The following is a 22,780-nucleotide window of genomic DNA, read 5'->3' on the forward strand; positions in this document are numbered from 1 at the left end:
TGAGGGTGCAAGGGAGCAGACGGGGAACGTAAGGGAAGGCAGAGCACATAGGACGCAGCGGGGCAGCAGGCCGTGTCCCCCCGGGCGTTCGCAGATAGGCAGCAGGGGGTTCGGCACGTTTGGTGACACTGTCAGGGGGGCCACTTGCAAGTGGCAGAAAGGCAGAGGCAGAGGAGAGGAGCCAGGAGGTCGGGGGACAGCTGGCTGGTGTAAGAGCGGAGCTAAAGAGGCCAGGCAGGGTGAGGAGAAGCGAAGAGGAGGCAAAGGAGGGAAGTTTATTAGATGAGAAGACTAAAATGCGACATGGTCGCTAAAGCCTGCCACCTCCAAAGTATTTAGGAGTCTTGTGCTGAATTTAAGATCTCCGTCAGCATGTGAACATAAACCCCTTTTCCTACAGAGCCATCACCACGTGCCACATTGTGTGTGTCAGATTTTCAGGAGAGGCAGAATTTAAGTGAAATGTACCGATGCAGGTGCTTGCTTTTTTCATCCTAAAAACGGGCTTTATCAAGCAGTTCTTGATGAAGTGCCCTATCTCTCAGGGAGAGCTTGTCTCACTGGTGGTGTGGCTTTACCTAAGCAAAGCATTTTTTCATTCTAAGTCAGAACCGTGCTAAAGAGGAAGCGATGATCTATTTGTTCAGCCTCACCATATCCTGTCTTCAGAATAATTTTCATTTCTACTTATCTGCAAATGTTAATGGAATGTCCACAAATATTTTCTTGGTTTCTATGGTAAGAGAAAGAGAGTGTGAAACTCTGTGTCAAAACCACTGCATCATCTGCATCATCCTGTGCTTTTCAGGAGAAGACCCTGACCACTAGAGGAGTCATCTGTGGCATTACTTGTGTACAAACTGACATTTGGTACATTTTGATCCCTTTCAGGTTCACATTTTGAAACACAGGCTTGCATATTACAAACCATAAAGGTTACTTGGTCACTTTTATAATTACACAGCAACGACAGAGTATATCAAAACAGCTCAACACAGATTACTTCTTCTTTGACTATAAAGCAATCAGGCATTTGCTGGAATTTAACCGTAAGACTTTGGAAATCTTTTTTTTTTTAAAGGTTTAAGTTTCCAAATTACTCAGAAGTAAAATCTCCCAGTCCCCTGTGTATGCATGCATGGAGCATAGCAGGGTGCAAGTGCTTGGGGAACTGTGCCAGTAAGTGGTCACGTGGGGGAAGCAGCTAATGTGCTGCACGCTTCCGCAGCCTTCTGAAAACAGCACTGTTCCCCCTGAGCGAGCACCTGGGCACCGGCCACGAGCCGCAATGCTCCTCTCGGGAAAGGAGCAGCTGTCCTGTGCCGCATTTCCCTGGAAAAGGGGCTTCGGTTTGGGGCATACATTGTCAGAAGTATTCAAACTGTCTCACAACCATGCGTCCCCCAGACCTTTGCCTATGAGAGTGCAGAGCCTTAATGTGGCAGGGCTGGTGGGATTGGGGAAAATAAAGCGCCCTTTCACTCTGTGTGAGAAGAGCCGTGTGGATCTCAAAGGTTTGGTGGTATTTGGAGGTTTGGTGGTATTCCCGCAGATCAGAGATCACACAGCTCTTGCTCCTGACACTGCGCCCAGCCACTGACGAACAATAATGGGTTGAAATTGTTCTATCTAATTTCTCAAAGCAACGTTTCTTCAATAAGCTTTTCCACAAATGTACTGAGAGAATAAAAGTGCAGATCAGCTTGAGAGGTATATCTGCATCAGGAAAAATATGTACGTGTTTTAGGAGGAATTCTATCTGACTCAGATAGGGCAGCTCCAGTAAAAATCCCTGACCTCCAGTTACATTTGTCTTCTTTCCCTGGAGTGAATCTCTGAAGAAACTTTTCTGTTTTTTATAGAGAGAAATATTTTGGAAAAGCATCACTGGTATGGTACCAAATCAGGAACAAGACAAATGGAGTTAAATAATGCCCAACTTCCACACAGGAATCTGTTTCTGTGGACAGGTATCTGGAATTCTAGCTCACCAGTGCAGTACTTTGCACTGTGTTATTGAACTGTTTCAAAGACAAATTTTATGAATAGAGATCAAAGTGTTTAAGAAGACTGTTAGCAAATATGACCACTTGTGCAAATATCCGTGAAACTCCCTTCAATAGCCATTCAGTAGTTCCAAAGGCTGTCAGGGCATGTAATGATTGTAATAAATGTTGTATTTGCTTTTGTTTCAGCTGGCTTTGACCAGCAAATTCAGCTGATTACTTCCATTGGTATTTTTGCTTAGAAGACAATTATATTGTTATCATTAAAAAACCCCACTCTTCTTACACATTTCTTAGTGCTGGTTTGAAATTCAGGACTCACTCTCCTAGTTAACATAATTTTAAAAGTTATTTTCATTCTTATCTTTGTACTTGTTTCTTTTCAGTGTTTTTGCTTTGTTTCATGCTCCTCCTGAATGCTGCATCTCCCACCTTTGTGTTTGTTGGAGAAACAAATCAATAGTTGTTGAGACCCTCCCTGCCCCCAGATGAATAGTCAGAGGTTTAAATTATAGCACACACTAAGAAAATATTGGTATTTAGCTAATGATCATGTGCTGTTATGGCTGGATTATAACTGTATTCAGGAGCAGGATACTCCCGTGGCTCTGAGATTATATTCTAGCAACATAATAGCTCACACAGGACTCTGAAGAAGCTCCTTGTGTCCTTCTGCAAATATACTGAAGATACAGTCAGCCTCATCTGTATTTGGTCTACTTGTGGGAAACAAAAGGATAAATATAAACTGTCCCATCTCTGTTGTGGGTCCAGTGTGCAGTACCAATCAAAGTACATCGATGGAGCAGTGCCAGTAGAATTCCCACTGGGTCTCTACAACATGTTGTGACATGACCACCAGGACAAGAACAGCCTAAAAGCAGACGCTTTACGGGGCATATGTCCCTGGGAAAGAGTGTATCATTTGGAAATAAATCATGAGAGAAGTTAGTGCTGATCTAACCAGCAGCATGTAGGCAGAGACAGTCACACAACTATAAAGGTCAGGAATCTGCCAAGGATCCCTGTGCTGTGTTGCTTAGTTGAAAACTGGCAGTTTAAGGTACCTCTATGTGCAAGGAGACCACAGTGGACAGCACTGAATGCCTTTGGTAAGGGACAGCTTTTGGGAGGGTTTGACTCAATCTGTATCCAACTGATAAAAAAAAAAGTTATAATTTCTTCAGTTTCTTCAGAGAGAACTTTTGAGACAGGTCAGACACATTTACCCAGGTTGGCCCAAACACTTGAGCTAACCCCATTTCTTTTAAAAAAAATAATACATAAACTATGAAGGGCTTAGGACAGACATGGGCTACAGGTTCTGATTTGTCCTATGGGTAAACCTACAGTATTGCCTAGCTTATTTGTTTCCCGTTTGGCTCTGGTGACTACATCTAAGGGGTCCACAAAAGTTGTTTAAGAAAAAGAGGCCTTGTTCAATAGACTAACATTTGCTCTATGGAGAGCCCATGTCTCCACTGGGAAGTGTTTGGGGTCTGTAAGTTGCAAAAACTTCTAAAAGTTGTTCTGGTAGTGTGCTGTGATATCACACCAATGCTGTACTCTGATATTGTAATTTTATTGTACCCTGAACTGCACTGTTCTTGACAAGAAGTGGTCTCACTTCCCGACTCATCATCACTGCAGCTATCTGTACTGAGATTTTCCATACAGGACTCTTTTCTATGCACTGACCAAACCAGTTTGCCCTAATCTGTGAGATTTTACAATTTGGATTAAACTAAATGGGAGCTGTATACACAACACTTAACGAGGTTGTAATTCTGTAGCTAAGCATGCTCTCTCTTATGTTCCTTTTTGCTTTACAGGTTGTTACTTTGTGGTATAGAGCTCCTGAAGTTTTGCTTCAGTCCAGCTATGCAACACCAGTTGATCTTTGGAGTGTTGGCTGCATATTTGCAGAAATGTTCCGTCGAAAGTAAGAAATACAGTTTTATTTTCTTCATGTTTTTCATTTGAAATTTAAAAAAATGTGCAGTAATGTCTGGTACAATACACTGGATCACGTTTATATTGGAAAGGCCTGATAGGATGTTTTATTTGCAGCGCAAAATGTAAATACCCATTGCAAATTCATGCTTGTTGCCATCTTGGAGTCTTTCTTTTTTGATGGGAGTCTGCCTCAGCTCTTGGTAAAGCCTGTATAAGCATTGTTGTATTCTTGTTACACCTGAATCCAAATGCAGATTAAAGTGGGCTAGAGAGGCTGTTGATCAATTTGAGTAAAGCTGGATTCTGGAAAGGATTTACCCTGAGGAAGACAGGGCATGGTGGTCAGCAGAGTCTTCTTGCTCCGGAGTTTGTGCATTGGAGCTCATAGTCCCCTCTTGGCATATTTGAGATGTCAGAAGTCACTATAAAGTTGATTTCTAGAGGTAGGAAAGAGAGGTAGGTGTTTTTTTAAGAATAAGCTATTTAGCCTGAGTGTAGGGTAACAGAGATGTTAAATGTAGTCTTTTTTTTTTGTCTGACTTGATTAAATTGGCTATCAGAACTGTCTTGCTACAAAATATTACAGCTGGATGCAGATGAGTTGTGAATGCAAGAGGAAGGCTTGTGTACTGGTCTTTCCCCATGGGAGGACGCTAATATGGAGGTTGTACCACGTAGGGTGTGGAGAGGAACAAACCCCCAAGAACCTTAATGAGATAAATCTGTCTCGGTATTAACCCAATCACATGCATTTTGGTTGAGCTTGCTGCAAAAAGTGCATGTTGTCATCACCTGAGTGACCTCCATGTAGAAACTGTGTAGCATTCTGTAACGCTCGCTGTGAAATCAAAGAATAGACATAAAGAAAATGTGAAAGAAAGTGATAAAATGGGTGGCCTAAAGACCAAAGTCAGTATAATTTACAAAGAGAATCCATACTGCAAGGGCCTTGAGAAACAACTATTTAATTTATACAAAGTGAAGTTCAAAATACTAATTGAAGTCTTGCAAAATAACTTTGGGATTCTACTACTTATTAATGTTAGTAGATGGAAAAATCATTTTTCTTGGGCTTCTTGCCTGGTCAAATGGCCTGGGTAGAATTATTATACTCCACCCTCTCTGTCTCTGACTCAGAAATGAGGTCAGAAAATGAGAGAAAAAAAGAATGTGGATTTTAGGAGTATCAATTAAACCCTCCATTACAAACTTTTAAAGATTTAGTCTTATCCCATATACTGCCAGGTTCACAATACCATTAAGCCATTGATATTTTTTCTGATTTAAATAGCAGAGTCAAAAACTTCATTTTAGCATTTGCAATAAGAGTGATACAGGACAAACAACTGAACACAGAACTTTATTACGTGCTCAAAACTCTCATTTTTTTCTCATTTAATTTGCAGTATTCTGACAGATAAGAAATACTGCCATATACAAGCACCACCAATTTAATTTTATTTTTCCTTTTATGATGTATGAGCCTCACTGACTCTCCAAATCCAACACGGTAAATTAAATTAGGGACAGTTAACTTTTCTACTTGTTTACAAATGCAAATATTACATTAATATTACAAAATCAGAGAATTTTTTTTAAATGGAAATGAGATCTGACTTGAAGCGGAGTTTGATAAAACCGGGACTTCTATTATTCTTGCCAAATGCAGGGTCAGTCTGACATTCTCAGTCCTAAGTTTGGGAGACTGTCAAAAGCTGTAGAGGTCAGGAATCTGCCAAGTCTGTATGTACTATGTTGTTTCATTGGAAACAATATGACCTACACATACTTCAGTATACAAGCATGATTTGGAAGACTAATCTCAAGGCTCACTGCCATAAAGCTACAATGAACAGCACTGAATGCTATCTCCATGGCCTGCTGTATTGGGTTAATGTTGCAATACTCTCTGTATGATATATGTTGTCTTGCTGATTCTCCTGATGGATTGCAAAAGAAAACCCATGTTACTGTGACCTTGGTAGCAATAAACTGTAAAATTTTGCAAACTCCATGGATTATTTCCAAAAGGTTGAATAAATGCAACAGCTATTTCTGCTGGAAAATGGTAGTGCCCCTGGGTAATCACCAATCCGCATTTCCACTGATGTTGATAGGATAAGAGTACGAGAATGCAGCTAAAGCTTAGAAGTAGATGTTGGTTTGACATTAAGACAACCTTTTCTTTTTACTATCTTGCTGGGTACTTGTTGCCTTCTTTCCCTACTCTCTTGTGCTTTATCTTTGAAAGATTTTAAAGTTCTGTCATTTTTAAGAAATGTACTGAGACTCCTCTGGGATTTTTTTTATCATGGAGACTTCACTGGAACGGGTTTCAAAATAAAACACTACACAGCATCACAAAACATATTAGAATCCTGTTTATGCCAAGAAGACATCTGACAGTTTGAGTTTGCTAGAATATAGTTTTGTAGGCTGTTACAAACATAGTCAGGGTGCTGTAAGTTCAGACAAGTGGTGAGCGGTGAGCGGACATATGAATGGTCCAGTCCCTATGTTACAGATTGCTATGTCTCTGAGAGACATAGCATTTAATTTAAATCACCCTTAATCCAAAATGGTTTAAGACAAATGCAAACAAAGTATTTCTTTAAGAAATAGATCGGAAATACACAAAAGTGTATAAACGAATTCATAGACACAAAAAAATAAAATAAATATATCTCCGTCTAGATACACCTAGAGTAAATTTGAACATTTCTCTCATCTTGCCTGATTCAGTTAAACAAATAACACTTCTCAGCTGAGGACTCTGGTCCTCATGCAATCTGAGGTTTGTATAAAGTCATAGCTATATTTAAAACATGCACATTTTAGTTATGGTGCAAATTTGTAGGCTTCTGCATACGTGAATGCACAAAGGTTGTATCCTGAAACCCCTTGCACAGGTTCCCAAGGATCCTACTCACAGATCAGCAATAAATTGCTCAGTAGTCAGGTGTATGTGTTATGTATGCAGAAACTATTCTGCATTGTGCATCTTTTTCTGTCCATGTGCACTGCTGATGAGAGCACCCCCAAATAAAGCATTACTTGAAAATTTCCTCATATGGTAGTTTCAGTTTTTAAATTTCCTAATTAAGTAGGTTGCAGTGACTTCTAGACACATTTGGATGGACTGTCCTTATCTAATGAAAGTGTAAACATATTTCTGACAGTGACTGTTTTCTTTGTGATTTAAAAGTATGGTGCATTGATAATAATAACCAGTAAGGGAAATTGTGAAGTATGCTATGGCTTGCTACCATATCACAGAATCCTTCAGAGATCCAGCTGGCAGGACTGATAGGGCCTGATGGCATGGGGGCATCCTTTGGCACAGCAAGATTAGCATTTTCTTTTTATGTTTAGGTAAAAATAAGGATTACTTACAAAAAGGTTTCACTCTGAGGCTGAGCATTTTCCTGGCCAGTAGGAAAGGGCCTTGTACCTCCTACTCAGTGGACAACTCATTAAAGAGAAAGGCAAATATGGGAGTAGCATCCACTTCTGTCTGGATATATGAAACTCTTCCAGCTGGCTCAGGGACTGCGGGCGGCTCCAAAGCAGGAAGCTGTGACCAGTGTTTTAGGGAAGAAGGGACTGTCTCTCTTCTTGCTTGGATTAGGTAATACTTAATCACAGTGAATGCGTGTGAGAGGGGAAGAAGACTGGAATCTGAATCTGGGTGAAATGATCTATAACAGAAAGCAGGGATCACCAGTCTTGGGCTCTCTTCTGAGTAGGCAGTCTTGAGAAAAAAATGTGAAAATGTTTCGATGCTTAGTTCTTAGTGCATCTATACATGCCCAGTCTTCAAAAGGACAGTCCTATATGATTTCAGTCCTGCACAGACTAGGGTGTTAGTAGGTGTGTATGTGAGACTAATGGGTCAGATATCTATATAATAATTCCAGCTAGGCAAGTTTAGCTATAATATTGCACAAGCAGCTGAGTTTGTCTTCCTTTGCAGTAACTATAGAGATAAAAATCATCAAAAGAGACCATCAGATTTTGTAGCCTATGTTACGTTCACAGCCCCGTCAAGCTGAAGAAGTCATACATTTGAGAGTGGCCAGTGTTGTGACTGCATGTGCAATCTTCACAAACATTACAGGTACCAATTCAAACCCGAAACTTGAAAGACAGTCCCCTCCCAAAAACCTTTTCCACCTCCCCAAACCAAAATAAAACAGTATTATCTCAGTGCCCCAAGCTTCATCCAGCCGAGAGGGAAATTAATTCCATGCACATGGGCTTCTTACTGAGACCGTTCATGCACCAGCTCCATGGTGTTTTAATCAGCCTGCTGTTGGTAAGATCATCAGCCTCAGAATTTCATAAGCCACAAGATTGGCACAAATAGCATGAGGTTATTATTTATTCATTTTTAAATATTAAATCATGTTTTTAGCGGTTGTCTCATTTTTCAGCTTACTCTGCCAGCTCCTAATATATGAGGCAGTTGTTGCATTACCAGCCATGCTTGAAAATTGTAGCAGCAGATAGATAAGAGATGTGTGACTGTACTAAAATACCTATGATGGGACAAGTTCCCTGGTGGGCACAAACAACAGACATAGGGAAACAAGCTATAGGCATGTAAGTCGTTTTTCAATGGTATAAATTTGTCCAATTAGAGGATTAACATCATTGTGTGTAGAAAAGGCATGAGCCCGGGACTTTGTTGCTCTAGGTAATGTATACAGATGTGATAAAATCAAAGCTTAGAGCCTCGTCTGGTGATCAGGCTGTGATGTGAGCACTGGATTTGGGACCTACAGGCTGCCTTTAATCATAAAACATTCAACAGGTTTAAAAAAACTAGCAACACACGCGTATTCATTCTTAGATACAATGTCTTACAGTATAGAGTAATTGTAAAGCATCTTTCACACTAAAATATAGTAAATCTTTATTCCGCTTTCCAAACAAGCCATAGGTTATTAGTAGAGTTTGAAGTGCAGCCATCAGATCCATTGCGTGTATTTTTTCTGTGTTGACTCCAGAACCAGGTGGTAGGATAGGTCTGTGGAAGGAGATGGGGCACCCACCTGCTCCTGGATTCTACCTCTACTTGTGAGCGAGGGAAGAGCAGTCGGCTCTGCAGCTTAAGTTTCACTTAATGCTTTGTGGGATCAATATGGTCAAGTGGTTGCAGGAGAAAATAGCCAAGTATAACAGGAACACCTGTTTTTAAGCTGTCTCCAAAACCTGAAGCTGAATAGGGAAGTTTGAACTTCTATCACTGAGTGAAAAGCGTAACTTTTTAGCTGGATCATGTGGTAAAGTCTTGGCTTCACTGAAATCATTGTTAAAATTAACCCTGACTTCAAAGGAGATTGTAACCTCTCTAGAAACAATTCAGTGCGACAGAGTGGCACAAAGAGTGGCGGAACTAACCTCTGTTAATGGGCATAGTACAGTACTTAGTTGGAGTGATCTCTGTAAAAGACGGTGTTGTAAACTGTCAAGGAGGAGAGGGTATTGCATAGCGTTGTCCCAGCTTCCATGCCTTGTACTTCTTTCAGTGGTCCTGTAGAAGCTTTCAGTTGTCTTATCTGTGAAATAAACCTCAACAGGTAACTCCCCAGGACTGTGAGACTTTCATTCAAAATAAGGGTTGTAATGTATGTGGGAGATAGGAAGAACTGTCAGCTGAAGAGCTGAGGCTGGAATTCTCAGTCTCTCTTCTGGTCTTCGTGAGACTATGTGGCACAAGCAAAAGGGTGTGTTCAAGCTAAATTTGCAAGAACTTAAGCCACTCTGCTAGTATGATTGTTGTTATCTGTCTGCTACAATACCACACACACACACACACACAAAAAGGTACCTTCAAAGGAAATCAGGCCATGAGTATGTGAGCTGCTGTATGGATGTCCTTATCCAGAGAAGAAGGTACATACCCCCATTTGTTACCGGTAGGCAACAAACTGATAACTCGTAACAGTCTGCAGGTTCCCTGGTGCTTTGAATGGGACAGGCAGCTTTTATCTCAGAAGAGATCTGCAGTCCAGTTCGTCCTTGAGTCTGTTCTTCTAACTAGCATCAGTTTCATCATGCGCCCATTTGGTCTGAATTAGCTGTTCCTATAGGTGCTAATCTCTCACAGATGTAGTCTTTTAAGGTTGCACTTTGAAAAAATTAGGTGTACGTCTGGCAATGTATGTTCAACAGCAGAACCACAGGTTCTCAACTGCCTAAGCATGTTCTTCATCTGGAGAATGAAGTAGAGGGGACAGTGGGCTTTGGGGAAAGTGATTCACAGAAATTCTGCTATTGCGGAGAATTGCTTGGAAACTTGAAGTACTGTGTCCTCTACTCCAGACATGTCCTGGGTTAGTCACTCCTTGTGATGAGTTGCTTTGCTGTTGAATGGTCTTGAGGAACAGACAATGAATCCATAACTTTGCAAATGCATACCTTACAGGAGGATTTGTATGTACTAAGTGACCCTCACTTCAAATTAAGTAACAGTATGTCATCACTTAAAAATGTTTTCCATTAATATTGTTCAATTATCCAAAGCATTGGGGGAGCAGAAACATTTGTTTAAAGCCTGTAATCAACAGTAAAGTATCATATACTGGAACATTAGCATGCAAATGCTATGCAACTTAATATGGAGCTTGCTTTTCTAAGTACAGTTTATGTTCTTGCCATAGCCCAAGTGCATCAGTGCAGGCAAAGGTGTGACTGAAGATACTTTGGTTTGGACAGGACCAGAAGACAGAGACCACATATGTATATAACACACCATAAATGAAACTCTGTCTCAAACTGAAATCAATGGATAAACTTAGCATGATTTGTGTAGGGTAGGAAATAATGAAAAAATCACAGGATTTCTGTAGGGAAGGATTATATTCCTTGTCTTTTTAAAATTATCTTTATTATTAAGGGTTGTTTTGCACACTGTTGTGAATTGCCACCAAACTGGGTTTTTAACTTCTTGCTATGTGTATGGATATTGCAGACGAAATCCTGGTCATACTGAACACAAGAGAAAGGCAGCTCTGACTGATAGTAGTGAAGACTTCAGTTTTGTTTTACCTTTCTGCACATACAAGAATAGTACCATGAACAGAGTCTGAAAAGAGACTGTAAAGATAATAAATTTACTCTAAAATATGAATACCGCCATGTAAGGAATTGTGAGACATATGTCTATGACATGGCTTAGTCTCATTTCAGATGCATTTTAATTCTTTGTCAGTTATTTGCCTGTGCTTCAGCGTACCTGATCATTTAGTCCTCACTGTTTTAAGTGGGCACTGTAGCTATGCAGCAGTAGGAATATTTTGCTTTGCCTACTAGATCCTGTATTTATCCATACGATAAAGTTTCTACCTTTTTTTCAGCTCTTAGCTTGACCTTCCCTTTTTGTGCTCTGTTCTCTTATTTTCAACACATTTCTGAAATGCCTTTCGAAAGCAGAGAGAGAAGAGAGCTGTAATATATTTTCAAATCTTCTTTATGTTGGAAAGAAGAGAGAAATAGAGGGAGCAGAAGAGGAATCTGTGAAAGAAAAAAAAAAGGGGGGGATATATAACTGGATGTCGGGAGGGAAGGTATAATAAAACCAAGACAGTAGAGACATCTAGGCAAAAAGCAACTGAGTAAATACAGCCATGAATGCTGCTTATAAGTTGGGTTTTCCATATAAACTGGCAAACATCTTAAATGTGGTTTAAGAGAGAACTGTTCTCTTTATCATGCAGCAATTTTAAACACAGACTTTGCAATCATATTATCTGGTGTTTTCCAGCGAAACTTAAACCAACATATCTAGTGGACCAAGAGCTCGAAAGTGTAATCATTCACTTGTCTGCTTGCTCGCAGTTAGATTTTGGTAGCAGGAAAATTAAAACAACAACTTATTTTTTTCCTTTTCTGTTTTGTCTTTGTTTTAACAAGCAAAGGTGGATGTTGCAGCTTAGAACTGTAAAAGCTATACAGCTTGATTTGCAACCTTTGAACCAAGGTACTGTACAGTTCTGGCCTGAGTTTGTTTTTGCCATTTTTGGAAATTATCTTGTTTTGTTACAAGAATGATTTAAGTTGCAAGTGCCATAAAAGTTCACCACAGTCGAGACCAACTGTACTGGGAGAAGGTTCGTTCCTTGGAAAGATCTTGTCAGCCTTCAAATTTCTGTGCTTTGCACTTTTCCTCCTTTATTCTTCTGCCATTCATGTGCATATGGGTGTGTGGGAGGCTGATGGTTTTTCCAAACCAGACCTAATAAAATAGGATTTTTTCTTCCTCCCCAGATAAGTGGCCAGCCTATTACAAAGATTTTTTTCAAGCATTTTTTAAGCTGAATGGACCCAAGCCACAATTTAGCTTAGTGACCTTAGTGATCTGATGGAACAACAATGACATTTTGCTTCAAACTTAACTGACAAAGGAAGGCAGAAGACTGCACTTGTTCATGTTATTACAGTTTTCGGATAAGCAGGATTGTTTTCTGTTTAATCAGACCTCCGAGACAGAACGCCCATTGGCTTTGGGCAGAGCACAAATGCACATTAATGGAGAGAAGGGCAAACAGTCAGAATAATACCACTAATTATCGAGTACAAAATAGATGTGAGTTTCCAAGACAGCATCACCCCATTAATGGTAAAATACCTTGGTGTTTTTTAGCTCACATTTTCCCTCAAGCCTTTTCTAGCTGATCTCTTTCTAAGTGTCTACAGTTGGGCTGATTGATAGCCGTTAGTCAAATCCAGTAACTGTATCGGTCTGTGGTTGGAGATGAGTGGTAAGTGAGTGCTAGGCCATTCACTTGTGGTTTTCCTTCTAGTTTCCAGCTGTGCCAGACTTTCAGTCAGAGGAATAGATCTGTTGGTAAGGGAAACCGTTGATAAACCATAGAAACCAAAAACTGCCACTACCCATGACAAAAAAACAGAAGGGAACCTTGAGGCAGGGGTAAGAAGACCCACAGAAACGGTGTTAGCTGACCAAGTTTAATTTGACTGTTAAGTTCAGGTGTGGGGTCACGTCAGGCTGGGCAGTGGCCAAGGGACCGGGGCCGGGTGGCTCTGGGCTGGCAGCCGGCTGCCACATGCAGCTCAAGCCCAGTGGAAGCTCACAAGAGATCTCACCTCCCGGACAGCTTCCTGTAGCTTCTTCATGTGCAGGTGGCACAGCACTAGTCAGAAATCCCCCATCATCCTTAAAAATATATACATTCCATAGAGGGGTGATATTCCAGTCTGTGACAATCTGAATTAGTCTGGCCAGAGGTCAGAGGAAAAGACCTTGTGGCTAGGAGAAAGACCACAACATGTCAGTCATGATGTAGATATTTGTAAGTCCTTGGTATTAACATCGTAGCATTTGCAATGGATATTTGGAAATGCAGCTGGCAGCAGAAATGCCTGAGTCCCTCATGCTGAGCTGTGCTCGGCACAGCTGCTGGCCAGTCGATGTGAAGGTGCACTGCCTTTGTGTCTTCTGGAGCGTCTCAAAGACAAGTTCATTCCTAGGATAAGCCAGAGCAGCCTGAGGGCTGCTTTGATGGTATCCTCAGCTGCAGATGGCTTTCAGCGGTCACTCCACCAGCCAGAGAACAGGAGAGAAGCAGAGCAATGTTACCCATGCCCCTTCCTCTCCAACCCGGAGAGGGATAGCCAGCTGTACGCCGCCCAAAGACTTTCCTTTTGAAAGGGTCTCCTGGCTCTTTCACACAGCTTCCCTCTTCAGGAACTTGGCTGAGAGAGGCTTTGCTTTTTGCCTAGAGTTTGGCCGGGGGAAGCTCTGTGTACTTTTGTTTGACTCGTAATAGAACTAAACATTGTTTTTATTTACTTTTCTCTTTCATAAGAAAATGGCTACAAAAAGGTATTTAAACTCCAAGTGGGTGTACGGGATCCTTTCCTGGACACTGGTGCACTCCGGAGAGGGGGGAGAAAGACTACATTTTAACTGTGGTTCATGTTGCTGAGCTCGCAAGAGTGGGGTTTTTTCCAAATTGAGTGTCTAGTCAGAAATTTTGATCTGGGCAGCTTTACTGAGTTTTCTGTATTTGATTGTCCAGAAAAGAAATCTAATAATTAGCTACCATTGGTCAGTCGTATGTAATAGTTTGGAAGTATATAGGACAAATCTGTCTCGTGTTTGTGTCTTTTCAACAGCTTCGCACTAGCACTTCTCCATGTGTAGGTGCTCACCAAAACTGTTAGATGTTCTTTACATCTAAAAAAAATCATAAATCTGTATGAGAGAAGTGGAAAGTGCACCTAAAGGAACAGACAACAGCAGGAGTTTAAAAACAGCTAAGGACAGCAGAGTAAAACATGACAGCTTTCTGAAATGTTGTACTAAGTACTACTTGTACTTTGTACCAAGTAAATAATTGGCTGTGAGAGGAGAGCTCAAAATGTCAAAGAGAAAGCAAGAGGAAGTTTGATATTTAGATTTCTGGAAAACCATTTCTCCAAGGGAACCACAGTGCCCAGAGGCAGCTCCCTGCTGCCTTTGTGGAAAAGCTTACCTACGCTGCAGGGTTCAGACTACTGCAGAGAATTTGCCAGCTGGTCTGGGAGTCTGTGCTTTGGCTGTAGTTGCAGATGTCAAAGACCTAGATAGAGTCCTAATTTGGGGAGGAAGGGAGGTGGCCACAGCCTCTCCTGCATGTGCATGCTGACTGCCACAGAGCAGCACACATGGTACCCACACGTAGCTGGAGCCGCCTTTGCCATCAGTCCTCAGGGTCCTGGTGTTGGCCATGTACTAAACAATAGAGAAGAGGCATGGCAGGATACAGCTCACTCTAGTTCCTGTTCCTTCTTCCTTTGAAGCCACAGTTCGCCTTGTGATATGAATACACGTGTTGTTGCCTTGCTTCTAATTTTTGTTTGCACAATGCCTGGGGCACTGCCATCACATTCGCTTGCATGCTCTGCTTGACCTGCTGACACACTGGCCCTGTACAAATGAGTCTGTGTGAGATAGAGCCACCATGCTACGCTGGCTCTGCTAGAGACAGAGCCAGGATTTGACAAGTTGAGAGCTCTTGATGTCAGCATGTGACATGCCTGGCTGCCCTCTTATGCTGGCAGCATGCTGCATTTTGCAGGCTTTGAGGAAACAGCAGTCTGGCTATGCATGGTCAAACCATATGACTTCTTCCAGAAACTCATGCATAATATGCTCTGCTTTCCTTTTATAGATGCACTGAACGCATACCATCCAGAAGCCACTCTAAGACAATCTCTGATGCAGTCTTTCTTCTTTTACTTAAATATTCTCCATATTCATAGCTTCTCTCCTAACTAATCCAGGTTTGTCAGTAATAAGTGCTTTTGGAATATAGACATTTGTCAAATGAGGATTTCATCCAAGGGATTACTTCATTTCCACTCATTTATTCTACTGAGCTGGCGTAAACTGGCATAAAGATTCAGTTACTATTGATTTTGACTGAGTCTGAATCAGTTACCTAAAGATAAATGACTCAATCAGCTATATCGTCCAGAATTTGACCAACTATAGTGAATTATCAGATCATTTTTATTAGATTATGTCCGTGAAACAGGTTTTATTATTATGTCAGTGCAGCATACACAGTGTTCTATACAATTGAATAATTTTTTAAGTGCTCTTTAAATCCAAATAATTGGAGCGCAAGCTTTGAGCATCTAAAGAAGTATACATAGCAAGAGATTTTTCAGTAATGTTCCTATCTGTAGCTGTTAAATTAAGCCTGTTTGGCAGTGATGAATCATACTCTGCCACTGTAAGAATGAAGATACTCAGCTACAACTAGATCTCATCACACCATTAGCAAAGAAAGAGTATAAGTACAAAGTCAGAACTGTATCCTAGCTGGGTGTCCTACCCACTGAGGCACAGAAAAAGGCTTGCTTGCTTCTCTCCTGCCTTGGAATCAGTTTTCCTTTTCTGGGAAGTAATTGCAAAAGGAAAGGTAGGTGTTGCTCATCTCCTAGATCTTTTAAGAGTTTGATGGTGAGGGCACTTTGCCGGAAAGTGAGAGTGGAGTTTAAAGAGGGCCCAGACGTTTTGGTAAACTCTCAATTTTTGGCCAACACTCCAGCCACAATTGTATGAAAAGCAAGGCATAAAATGGCTTACCATGGAAGGAAGCTTTTACTCAGTTATTCACTTACTCCAGAAGAGGATTCTGGTTTTTTAATTCTGAGCAAATGAGATTTTTTTTCAGAAACAACAGCCAACTCCATCTGGATCTTGGGGAACTCCTTGTAGTGGACATGAAGGTAGTGAACAACCTGGTGATGTAGGGACTGAAAAGTTCAAGATGTGGCATGGCTCAAGGAGCTACAGGTGCTCAGTACTTCAGAGACTGAGGAAACATGCATTCTGTAAAGACAGAGTTGTATGCTATTCCCATTAAATTAATTCCCGTCAAAAGTCAACAGAGTTGTGCCATGGACAACACAGAAGCAGGGCTATGGCTCATTAATGGCAAAGCAGAGAAAACAGCATAAAAGTTGTCCCAAAATTAATTTGGGAAGCTTTGAAACACACAAGTCTACAGCGTAAAGTGTGTTAACGCTGCAGTTGCACAGGGGAGGGTGGCATCTGAGCAGTGTCGTCACCTGGCAGTTCTTTTTTGTTTTTTCTCTTTAATAGAAGAAATTCACTTACTCTTTCTTTTGGTCAGGATTCAACTGGGAAAAAAAGATTTCATGTGAAATCACTAATAGCTGAACAGGATAAGTAACCGAAGAGCTCTCAATAGGTGAACTCAGATTACTGTGCACTGTCATGGGCCAGTGAATGTAAATCTCGCAGCTTCTCCAGCTTGAGTAACAGAGTGTTTTGCATGGGACAAAGTATTGCTTAGGGCAAAGTTATAAGTAGTTTAACTGGCCTTTGAAAACTGTATCAGTTTTCCTTGCATGGTTGCTATACATACTTTCTACCTTAAATGCTTATCTCAAGTTTTTCTGCAGGTGTTTATTAATTCATTGTAAGCCAGCACAGCTGCTAAAAATTAAAGTATTTTCTTCACACCATCCTTCTAATCCACTTTTGTGTCTTTTGACACTCAGACTCAGCAGCTGGAGAAAAAGTTTGAAGTTGAAATTCCACCTCTGCTCACATAACAGTTTGCTGTTTAGTACTGAAATGTTTTCCCTGCCTTTCTTGTCTGAAGGGTTGTAATCCCCTTTCAGAGATTTTTTTTCTGACCAAGAGTGTTTTATTACAGCTGAAGGTGATGAGACGTATTAGTTGCGGGGGAGCAGCAGTTCTGATATTTCAGGTTTATCTGAAAATTTAGAGAGGCTTAGTGCAACAGGTGCTATTACCACCTAATATGGGGGCAACAGGAGTGATCATAGATCAAAATATGTACTCAATACCACATAGGAGCAGCTCAAGCCCAGTTGGAGAGAAAACCCAAGGATTCTCTCTCTCTCTTAGCTTGTAATGTTTTCCCAGAGGGGAAAAAAAATCCCTTTTTCTTGGATTTTATTCTGTATTGAGAATTTTATGTTCTGGATTGTGTAGAACATTTTGAATTCTATATTTCCCTTCAAATACAGGAATTTGACAGCTATGGGAGCTCTCTTGTGTGAAGTCTCGGAGAGTGCACATTCACAGCCTCTGTTACCTCATTATCACTCTGTCACTCTACTACTGCAGATGACAGAAAAGATGTTGTCTTTCAGATTTTTTTTCCGATACTTTTCTAGTTGGATATTTGCTTTTCTGCCTTACTCTTCCCAGCTCTAGAATTAAAAAAAAAAAAAAAACTTAGACTAGTAGTTTAGTCAAATAGATGTACCATTTTATGTGTAACTCATAATGATGGAACTAGAGCATCATTTATAACACTTTCTCATTATTTTATATTTGTATTTAGAGTATAAGCTATTTTATCTATAGGGTATACTTTAGTCTGTGAAGCTCCTTGCTTAGCATTATTGAGAAAGAAATAAAACCCTAGAAAACCTGGGAATACATGCTGTTACACGGATGTTACAATATACATCCACACACGGATGTTAATTTGCTAAGTATCTTTGGGCAGATTGAATGAACCAGTATGCGTAGTATATGTGTTCCTTTTACATTAACTTGCTTCTCCTCTGATATAGAAGAATCAGGGGTAGGTAAGAGTTTGTTTCCTTCAGGCAATAATTATGTGTGCATAGACTTTCAGCTGATACAAGAATGACAACACTGTTACGCATTTGGTTAAAAAGAGTTTATTCCAAGAGAAATCAACCTAATGGCACAAAATCTTTTAGTTTAAAGCTTTACTGGGAAAGCAATCTGATTGAAAATATATCCAGTTTGTGGAACATGAATTGGATTTTAATTAGAGGGCCTCAGACTTGAAGACCTATTACATACCCCCTTGATTAAAACTAGTTCCAGCATTAGAGGCACTCTCAGAGCAAAGTCCATTTTAAAAGGGTTTTTTAGACCAGTAAATATGGTAAATGTCAACTGATGAGCTTTCTCAGAGTCATCTTGGCATTGCAACAAAAGTTGTAGAACTATAAAAAATTAATTCTGTATCTCTGAAAATTGTGATTTGAATAGATTTTCACAATGATATTTCATAGGGGATAAAGGAGTAAGATACTTCATGTAAAAGATTGCTTTCATGTCATTTGTGTAATTGATAAAGACTAGGAACAGACTTAAACTCCTATTGCTTACCTTGAAGGTAGGTCTTTTCTGTGATATAGATGTTTTAAAACCACTTCTTGAAAATACAGCATTAAAGAGCACCTTCACACTCTGACTAAATGTGTCATTTTGGAGCACTGTCTGCTAGACTTTTAAGTGAGGAGTAAATTATGAGTTAAACGAAAGGAGTCGTGAAAAACAGCTCTGGCATGCTCTGGAAGGAGGATTTAGATCTTTTCAAGGAAAATATGGGCAAATTTGTTCACAGGCACAAACACCTGGAGGTGAGGATTTTCCTGAGCTCTGCGCAGATGCACACACACTCTGCCTGCGCACAGCATCCTGCGCGCTGATTTGCGCCATTGCTTATGTGAGTGAACTGGAGAGGAAGGAGCCCTCTTGCCTCCTACCCATCCACATAGGACAGACTTTATCTAATCCATAGTTCAATTACTGCCTTCAAACCTTAAAACTGAGTGGCACAAAAAGAGCAAAGAAGCATGGCAGTTTTACAGGGTGCAAGTTTAGAAAGGGGATATGAAATAGATTCATGAGAGAGAAGAGAATAGAGAAAACTAAATAAGTGCTCATGGGAAGAGCATGACTGTATTGTATTCGTCATACCAATAGTTCTTTCAGGTTGCTATAAAAATGCAGAAGCCTGTGGTTTAGTTATATAATTGAAATTCAAACTGCTGATTGACAAGATAGATGTAATTTAACTGTGTGCAGTGATGGGGTGAGTGTTTAACACACAAACGGTTAAATCATTTGCTGGTAGAACTGTCAGTACAAACAAGAGGAATGCTTCTTTTTCCACTCCAAGCAGAGACCATACATTTTTTTTTTCTTTGCCTTTTTCCAAGGTCAGTTATGTATGTATTTCCAGAACTTGCTTCAAATGTTGAGACAGTTTTCAAAATGCCACTGCTACATCATGCTCCCTGAGCTGAGATAACAACTTTTAAAGCCCTGGTGAAATAAACGTACAAATCTTCTGGAGAAGCAAATGTCCACAGATAAGAGAACTGTGACGTGCGAGCTGAGGGAATAAGTGAAGGACGTTCAACCTATCAAGGCTCTTCCATTTCAAAAAGTAGTGTTAAATGATGAATGCTGAAGCAGTTCTGCCCAGGAACAGATGAGATCTGCCCACGTTAGAGCATATTTTGGTCAAAGATACTATCTGCACTTACCTTACTTTTTGGGTTTTTTATATATATATGTATATATATGTGTATCCTTCTGTTGAAGCACCATTTTTTTCTTATAAGAGGTTGTGAAACCAGATCTCTCTTGGCTTGATCCTGGGGTCACTGATGTCTGTGATAAAGCTCCCTTTTATGTCAGTGGTGGGGGACGAGGCCCATCATTCTGCTCCAAGGCCACCTGGGACCTTGAAACACAATGCTTACATGAAAGGTATCAAGCAAATGTTAAGCACCCAAAAAAAGATCTTCCTTTGCCCAGTTCCTAAGGGAGCTTTGAAGATGCTTATATTTCCTCTCATTTATGCTCTTTCTCTTGCTTTTTGCTATATTTTTAACCAACAACTGAATCTACACAGTAGGCTGGCCCTGCTTTGGTCGTAAAGCGGCACGCAGTGCTCTGTTTGGTTTCCCTTTTACTAACGTTCCCTTCCAGTTGTGCATGCAAAGGGAACATGCATATCCATCTGTAAATTTCTTGTGATTGGTCCACTTTACAACTCTGGCTCTTCCCAGCCTGCCAATTCGTATGTTAAAAACCCTCAGAAAGTTCAGCATCTCCATGTAATACAATCATTTGCAGCAAAGCAGTGCAAACTTTTCATGATGAAAACCCACACCAGGAAACATTCATCCGATGAGCAATCTTAACCCCAAAGTGGACTGCCAAAATGATGCCTAATCCTTTTTAGTGTGTTCTGTCTCACTATTAATATTCTTTTCTATTTTACCTTTTACCTCCTCTTGCACACCTGTGTCTTGCAGCTTCCAGCCACATTTCTAGCAGGTTTGGACCTGTACATGAACAGTGTCCTGGAAGCTCACTGTACCAGCTGGGTCTTTCCCTTGTTGGCTTGTATCTACTCACAGCTCAGAAAGCACCTTGCTTTCTCAGTTCAAATCCCATATGTTTTTTAGGAAATAGACTGTATGTGCATTTGGGGGTCAGAATATTATCTTTAGTTTTAGAATTCATTTACTTCATTTTAAATAGCAATGGGGAGCAAATTCAACACACTACAGCACTGGAAGTTTGCAGTAGTTTTTCAAAAACTACCTGTTTTCCTTTATCTGCTTCTGCCTACCAGGTGACATGAGAAACTCCAGAGAAAGTAATAATTACTGCAATTCTTTTGATGCATTAGATCTGATTCTAATAATAGTTTAATACTGACATAGCTCCAATGATCTTAGAGATGTTATTCATGATTGTGGTACTATCCTACTTGAAGAATGATAGATTTCAAGTAAAAAAATTGGGCTGTTAAAGGCTAAAATGAGAAACTCAGGATGGCTGATCTGTTTTCTGTCAGATTTTAGCTGAAGAGCATTTCCTCAGTCGTAATGTTTATCTATGTCATCTTTCTTCTTATATGCAGGAGAAGAGGAGATAAGTTTCTTAAAAGTTTTGAGCAATTTGTGATCAAGTATAATAAGCTCTACATGAAGTAACTTCTTCCTATGCTGTGTCTGGCACCCACCCACACAAAGATATTATTATTAAAGGGAAAGGAGAGGGAGAAGTACAAAAAATGTTACGTTTAAAATGAGAACTCTGAATTGCACAACAGCTGAGGCAAGTCACTTGTGACTGGAAGTGGGTAACTGTCCAGAGCGTGCAATGTTGTCAGCTGTGGCCTGTTTTCAGAGTAAAGTTTTATACTGCACCGTATTCATGTTACCTATCAGAAGGGCCACTGATCTTCATCCTTAAACAGTGATACATATTTTTTCCTTTCATCTTGCCTTAGTTTCTCTTTTCATGCCTGCAGTGCAGACTTGTCCAGGGAATCTGTCAAAGAGAAACAGTGGTGGGAACAAGAGTGAGGAATCAGCTCAGAAATAATCCCTCTGAATAAAGGTTTCCACAGGACAGTCCAGATCATGTTATTTCTAGTCATCTCGTAATTCTAGTTTTAGGTCTTATTTGTTTTTAATTCTAAAAATGAAAATATTTTATTCGTAACAAGTAACAAAGAATCTGACAAAATTATTTGCCAGCTATTCATATTTTGTAATATGAAAAGAAAAAAAAAAACATCATTTAAATATATCTCTGAGTCACAGACTATGTAGCTTGGCAGGTTTCCCATGGCACGATGCAGGATTCCTTGGCAAATGTTTCTTGGCTTTAGCTTTTTCGGTTTCTTCACCGTCACCTTGTTGCTCTTATACACACAGACATACAAACTCCTAGACTTAACTACTACAACCTTACCAGCTTCTAAAATTCCTTGTACCAATTCTGTGAACTGCTGCTATATTCTTTCCCTTTACATTTTTCTCTCCACTATGTCAAATTATCATGGACTTTCTCTTTCAACAGCTCCCCCATCTTGTCTCATGCCTTCAAAGCAGCAGCTACCTGTTCTGAAATCGCTGCTCTTCTTCCCAACACTTCTCCTTGCCATCTCTTCAACCAGACTGTCTAAGCCCTACTTGCCCAAAAAGCAAGTTGTACCTTTCCTGCCCATGATGCCCTTTTCATTTTAGAGAGTTCTTGTATGACTTCACTGAGTACATGTGGATTCCCAATATACAGAGTTTTCACTGAGAATATTGTATATATTCAAGTCAGTAATCAAGCAATTATCCTTATTGTTTTTCTGTGATAACAAGGAAGGGGATGGGATTCCCAACTGCTGTTGTCACCACACGTAGCAAATGGACTAGCAGAAGGAATCCAGACAGTTATTTTGGAAGTTATTTCTTATGTATCTGGAAAGAAATGAGGCTTGTCTAGCTTTGGGGGCACTTGTATTGGCAACTCTAGAATTGTCATGATAGCTCTGTAATATGTTTTGGTAAGAAAGAGACTTTCTTGGCTTTTTTTTCCCTCTTCAATACTGTTTTTCTTCATATGACCTTTTCTTCCATGTATCCATTTTACCTGTAGTTTAATAACTCAGTGTCAGAAATTGAAAGATAGTTTCCAATCAGAATGTCACTCATTCGTGCAAAATGTCAGCCACTAT

At 40.2% G+C, this 22,780-nt stretch overlaps 1 protein-coding gene across 5 annotated transcripts in view; it reads left to right on the forward strand.

The window, feature by feature from the left end:
- Positions 1–22,780, forward strand: part of CDK6 (cyclin dependent kinase 6) — a 143,111-nt gene that overhangs the window by 95,540 nt on the left and 24,791 nt on the right. For all 5 annotated transcript variants that reach the window (XM_072854266.1, XM_072854264.1, XM_072854262.1 and 2 more), the window contains one exon: positions 3,839–3,948. In XM_072854266.1, the coding sequence (XP_072710367.1) occupies positions 3,839–3,948 (110 nt within the window). The remainder of the gene's footprint in view (positions 1–3,838; positions 3,949–22,780) is intronic.

This window comes from Ciconia boyciana, chromosome 2 (assembly GCF_034638445.1).
Source record: "Ciconia boyciana chromosome 2, ASM3463844v1, whole genome shotgun sequence".
Taxonomy (NCBI): Eukaryota; Metazoa; Chordata; class Aves; order Ciconiiformes; family Ciconiidae; genus Ciconia; species Ciconia boyciana.